Source organism: Schistosoma haematobium, chromosome 6 (genome assembly GCF_000699445.3).
Source record: "Schistosoma haematobium chromosome 6, whole genome shotgun sequence".
Taxonomy (NCBI): Eukaryota; Metazoa; Platyhelminthes; class Trematoda; order Strigeidida; family Schistosomatidae; genus Schistosoma; species Schistosoma haematobium.
This window is the reverse complement of record NC_067201.1, coordinates 18879960-18886958: the sequence shown is the minus strand read 5'-3', so window position 1 is coordinate 18886958 and position 6999 is coordinate 18879960. Positions and strand designations below refer to the sequence as shown.

Sequence of the window (6999 nt, the reverse complement as noted above, 5' to 3'; positions counted from 1 at the left end):
CGACATGTAGATCAAATACAATTTCAGGAACCAGGTGAGTCAGTTCCAATTTCGATTGTTAATTCTAATGCTAATGAGCATATTCTAGATAATACAGAATCCTTATCCAATACAATGTCAGACAGACTCAGGATGAATTTGAGAAGAAGACGTACGATTGATTACAAACACCTAGACTCCAATTTAAGCTGTGGCGGATGTGGTGTTTGAATGAACCAATGATACCTTTGTACTGGTTGAATGTTTGATTTCGAATTCTAAATACAGTACATTCGTTGTGCCCGTGTCTTCTTAATTCAATTGCGTTAATCCTGGAATTCCTAATTCATACGACAATTAGAATACTATACCATCCTTTAAATTTTCGCGGGTCGATCTACCAGGAGGTTCACCTATCAACGTAGAATGTGCAGATGGTGTAGACTGATTTAGTGAGGACGCTGAAAAATTGTAGTTTTTCGACCGAGCATAATTGCAATACGGTCCTCTCCTAAACGCGAAATGTTGTTTCGGGATTGGTATGTGTCAACGCCTTAACTACTGATAAGTAGTGAAGTTGTTTAGTGCGTTGACCTCTTCACTTATCTTGAAAATCGTACAAGCCGGGATTACTGTCTGAAGAAATCTCGACACGGGTTATAAGATTTCGGTTGGCGTATGCATTGCCCAGTAGTTTGCCTTGATTACTTCATGGCTACGAAACGAAAAGTTTGAAAGTAAATATGTGTAGGCTGTAAATTTTTGAACACAACTATCCTCTAAACATTGTTCGTGTTTTCTGGAACGACAGTGAGTAATGTTGAGGTTAGTTATAGGGCACTCGGAAAATCGATTGGTGAGGTTGTAAACCTTCATCAACCGAGAAGGTTAAAGCATGTGTCACGTAAGACTTACCACCACCTTGTATGACGAACGATGTTGATTCATGTCTCAAATATCCATATTCGGTTACTTCCTCAAGGAAATAAAACAGTTCTGCAGAATTTACTTTAGTATGTTATTGTAAAATGGTCCACCAGGGTGCTTGGTACCTGTGTGGTTGCGCCATAGGATTGAGCTGTACTGTTCGGGTTGTCACGCGAAAGTCCGGATGGTGTCTGGTTCTCCTGAAAACCAATGTAAAATTACCCTGGCCCACAAGGGTATATTATATAACCAACTGTGAATAGTATTGTAAACACCCACCAAGAAGAGTGAACACTCTATACCGTGACGTAAAATGGTGGCAACGATGGAGATAAGTTGAAAGAAGGCCAATAATGGTGTCCCTATGAAATGTCATCAGTGCACGTAGTGATGTTATGTTGGAAACAGATACTATGGTACGCCAGACAGCTGTATGGCGTTCCAAGATATAATGTCAGAAGAGTAGACTTAGGTATCGAAATCATGATTCTGCTAAACTTCGTGAACTGATCTTAATTTACTAAATAAAAGCTATGGAATCAACCTGTCGAGAAACAAAGTTATTTAGTTCACAGTGATGTAGGGACGCTTAAACCACTGAGCCACATATTCGAACTTATAATACCTTCTGTATATACAGGGAAGTATCATTACCCCTCTTCAATAAATAATAGAGGGAAACGCCTGAAGGAGAAAACTTAATTTTTAAAACAAACTACTTCATAATGCCCAGGATACACAATAAGTGAATGGTATGAGATATTATTGAAGGAAATACCATAATACAAACGAGGACAATATTAAGACCGCTCACAAATGGGTAAAATCAGAAAGATAAACGTCAATATACAAAACGGCTTTTAAATTTTCTCTTTCAAGATATTAGGAACGTGGCAGTAAGAAAACAAGAAATTACTTATTAAAATTCATCAGCATAATTGACATACATAATAAAATTTCAATCCTCACAATTAGATGATAATAGAAAGTAATAGTAGTACAAATTGTTAGGAAAATTTCCAAGTCTACAAACTGAAGATACAGAAAGCAATATGTATCTGTTCATTCCGAAACGAATAGTAACCAGTTTCAATGATGGGCAAAATCAGACACGCATATGATCCCACCAACTTTTAGTCCATTGAGAATAGAAAAACTTCCAGAGAACAAGAACTTACAAAAGTTTGAATATCAAATAGACATAATCATTACCACTGTAACAATAACACCAGCAGATATAATCACCATATAAATGTCCACTAAGATGACATTGTTAACACCTTATTTACAAGGTAACTGAAATATACGCAGAGATAAACCTATTTGATTCCCAAAAATTGTTAGTAAGAAATATAAACTAGTAGACCTGGATGAGAAGTTAAATATCTGGACAACAATAGGAACACTTTTTAAAGCTGTGTAGGTATCAAGACAACGTTAACTACCATTAAATGTATCATCTAGATGCAAAAACAATATATCTCAGTGAAAAGTAAGTAGTAACAATCTCGAAAAAATTCTAGAAGATAAAAAAAAACGTAATATAACAAATAACCTGGCAACGTATGTTCTCTTAATGAATAAGTCGATGCACTGTGGAAGTTTACACTGGACATTCTGAAACATCCTTTTACTTGTGTACACATTCAAGAAATGGAAATTCAAAGCAATGGTGATATGAGAAAGACACATTTAAAACAGAAATGTGCATAATTATGATAACAGTAGTGTGATTATCTGTTATATTCACGTAAGTACATACATACATGTTCTTTGAAAGATTTCGTTATAAAGACTAAATTATGGTAAGCAATACATGGACAGCTTTCTTCTTATTATATCTAGAGAAATATAATTGCCTAAGATTTTTAAAAAAACGTACTACATGATTTCTTGAAAATAAGTATGTGAAAAAACAAATGGTAAGGAATTTCATTCCTAATCATATGAAAAATGTGCGTAAAAGAACCATAGACGTATTTACATCCATAAATATAGATATGTGTTATTGACGTGTGAAATTAGATTAAATCATCATTGAACGGTAACAATGCACATTAAATTTCACAGTTGTAGCGGTAACTTCGTTTTCTTATCAAGATTGTAGAAGAGAAAACAAGTAATTTCAAAAAGAAAATACAGTTTTAAAGCAAGTAAACAATTTTGACAGTTTTGAATAGAGAGAGTGTAGTGAAAATATGATATAAAACCAATAAAAGAAGTGACGATGGACACCAAATTTACACTTGAATATTTAAGAAAGGTTAGAACTATTAGTATTATATGCAGTATTAGCAGTGGCTAAAGCTAGGTCTCCATGTCTGTACTCTTACACTCACGAGACAATTTGGGGGGTTCGCACTCTTCACCATAATTATTAGTAGTTGTAGGATTGTAGTTAGATGAATCCCAGTGTCGTTTACGTGGTGGTAAATTCAATTGGTGACTGTAATCTATGTAATTAGGATGAAGAATTTTATGATTATGATTGTGGTGGTTGTGACGTTGAAAAAGGGGATCTGGATTATTCTCGTACTGACAACTATATGAAGAATCTGACATACTGTAAACATTTCTGTTTTTATTAGTTTTAGTAACAGTAGGACAATTACTCACCGAAATACATGGTGTTTCACGAGAGAACTCATCAAGAATTAAATCTTGGAGAGAAGCATGCATTGATTTGGTATGAGAACGATAATTTGATTGAATAAGTGACATATCATAATCGGTTCTACATGTAATAAATGAACGATTCAGTTCGGGGAGTAATGAAGGATTATTATTACTATTACAATACTTATGTTTGTTGAAATCGGTGGGAGATTTAGCGGATGATAATGCACCATCCACATAAACATCCGAATGAATGTGCATAGGGAGTAAAGGTGGTGGAGGAGGTATATTCATGTGTTTATCAATTCTATGATTAGTGCCGTTATTAGTGGTATTATTAGTGTTGTTATGATTATTACTATTATCAGTAATAACTTTATGATCGCGATCTGCCTTATTATTGGTAGTGTGAACTGAAACGGCAGAATGGTTACTTGTATTCACAGTTTTTATTAATACCGGTGCAAATCTATGAACATCAGTATTATTACGCAAAACTGAAGGTGCACCGTTTGATGTTCTAAGCTTGATATTTGAAGATTTTATAGGATTCAGTGAATGCTGTTGATTCATTTCATGAGCGGATACTAAGTTATCTGAAGTGGCAATTGAAGGGATTCCGAATTTATTGCAGTTTAGTGTATTATGAGAAACTTTAGTTAACGATGGTGGTGGTGGTATCACTACTGAGTTCAGCGAAATAGCATTTCGATAATTTGATTCAGAAGAAGTGGAAGATGGTAACATATTGTCAGAATTATAATGAAATCCATTTTTATTTATTTCAGTTACTTTAACATCGTTTCCAGAGCAGATTAACTTATTCAATGTAGGATGTTGATTTTGAAATGAATTATCTGATTTAATCGCTGTTGCAGTGGCTAAAAGACGTGCAGCCTCAATATGGTGACGTCTCACTAATTCTTGATTGGCAGATGATAGTAGTGATATCTGGAAAGAGAAAGAAAACAACAAAGAAAAAAAGAACACGAAAAGGCACGAAAAGGAAATTTTATAGAAATATACTTAGCAAGAAAGTGTTTGGATGAAGAGTTTTCTTTTTAGTGAATCCATTCTTGAAGCTTTACAATCTCAAATATATACTTTTTTGCAAAAATGGTAGTCAGTATATTTCTTCAATAATAATCTAATAAGATAGTAATAAAGAAGCAAAATAACAAAAGCATAAAAATTTCATCCTTATTAAGAAACTGATGATGCAATTGTTCAGAGCAAGAATATATTCACGAAAATAAATAAAGAATAATAGTTATGGAAAAGGCTGAATACATTTAAAAGACAAAATGTTGAAAGTGAATCTAGTCAGAAAGGATATGGAAACTGAAATAAATTGGTTAGGGGTAAGACGTGAAGAGCCTGACATGGATGTACGCCACCATGATTTATAACACACCAACATTAGATGGAACAAACAAAACGGATATTAAAGAAATCGAAATAATTATACTATCAATCACAATGAGGAATATTGAACAACGAGAATACAGTTCGGAAAGACAAAATGAAAAGGCACATATGAAGGGATATGCCAAACTACGTCTACATTTATTAAATATAGATGTTTATGACAGGAAATATATGAATTGGCACAAATGTCTATGAGCTCAAGTTGTCACAATTTATATCGGAAAAATAAATAAATAAATAAAAATCGGTAGAGCTAGAAACTGCGCATAAGAAATATAAAACAGTTCAATTTAAATTGCATGTAATGAGAAAACCAACCAAGCTTATTCAACCTGTGTTATAATGGCCTAAAACAATTTGAACAACAACAATCCTATATTATCTTGTTAAGATAATTATCTGAGATAAAAAGGTCAATCAAAACAATCGAAAATATAAGAAAAAAGACCCGAAAATAATCATACTGAAGTATTTAGTGATGACAGTTGACAACATGATAGATTATAAACATTGTTTTATTATGACTGTATTCTATAACTGGTTGAGTTTAACCTGAGATTTCATTCATAACAAGTATGCCACCATCTGGTGAAGAACAATTAATTGTGCATTCAAAAAAGACTATAATATGGTTCATAAGTTTTCTTCCTGTGGCCTGTAATTGTCTCAACCAGATGATACCACCCAAAACATGAAGTTAGTCGATGACTAATAAGCTGGGCAAGTCAAGCATATAACATGCCTATGCGCAGATGCTAATTGGAGGCCAAATGCTGGGTAAGATATGTCGATGGATCCAAGCTATCGGTCAACTACCCAGTGGACACATGCGTGCATGAGCTTGTGTACACTCTTCAATTCAAGTGAGCCAGCAAAGGTTTTCATCCATCCCCTGTCTTTCCAATCAAGTACTAGGTTGAGCTCAAACATAACGATTGTACATATCGTGCAGCACAAGAATTAAATTAAATTTGTGTTTGCACGAGTCAGAGCAGAAGCATCTGTAGATGTTAGCTTTCGTGGGACAGAGTAAACACAGTATTAAAAGTAATCTGAGCTATGGGATAATTTCAGAAATAGAACCATCGGAAATTAAGCACACCTCAAGCATTAGAAACTAGGAAAAGACAGTTGTATAGTGATCTATGATTTTCAACAGCTCTCCAGTTAGTGTTGAATAATGACTTCAGGCTAAACAATCTTCAGAAACCTACCTTATGAAACCTGGTATTTACTATTGGCTCATTACTTATTAAGAAAATATGGTGTGATAACATCCATGGGATAAACTACTCTACGAACTTTGAAGATTACTTCTTATCGAATGCTGATTTCGTACATTATTCGTACGTTACTATAATAAACGGATTATATCCGATGATTAATTATGAAATAAACAGGGATATTTTGGTTGAATGTTGTATCTGAACACTAACACTCTGATCAATAGAATTCGATTGGCGCTAAAAAGTAAACAAACGTGGGACTGATGACTACTGTGATCAATCAATTTAAATATTAACATCGTTCAAAGCTTTTGGATCTTGTTCTATATAATATGGTAAGTATGGAATGTTGAAGAGCTTGAAATGAAGATAAAGTAACAATTAAGCGTATTTTGTTTTTAAAAAGAATTTACCGATGATTTCAGTCTTATGATAACCAAAAGAAGTTTAGTTAGTTAATTGTTGTCACACCTGAGTTATAGACTAAAGTGCAATGAACATCTCGTTTTAACTGGGTTTCTTTTTCTAAGTGAGGTGGAGTTTGAAAGATGCACATTCCCCTTATGAAATCAGATGTGGCAGGATATGAAAACTTTAATTGACCTAAATACCATTACTTCAATCTCATAGATACCATAAAAAATTAACTGAACTTCGTTCTGAAGGCCTCCTTGTTAAGTCTGCATTTTAATTGTACTACAATTATTACGAGTGCATGGAGGACAGCAGGCAGATACATTCCGAGTGAGGACCGGTATCCGACAAGGCTGTCTACTCTCCCCCTTCCTTTTTCTTCTAGTAGTCGATTGGATTATGAAAACCT

General features: G+C 34.0%; 1 protein-coding gene across 2 annotated transcripts in view; it reads right to left on the bottom strand.

Annotated features, from left to right (window-relative positions):
• Positions 1–1107: 1107 nt before the first annotated feature.
• Positions 1108–6999, bottom strand: part of DOT1L_1 (Histone-lysine N-methyltransferase, H3 lysine-79 specific) — a 49654-nt gene continuing 43762 nt past the window's right edge. For both annotated transcript variants that reach the window (XM_051217045.1, XM_051217046.1), the window contains one exon: positions 1108–4473. In XM_051217045.1, coding sequence (XP_051065680.1) covers positions 3214–4473 — 1260 coding nt within the window. In that variant the 3' untranslated portion in view covers positions 1108–3213. The remainder of the gene's footprint in view (positions 4474–6999) is intronic.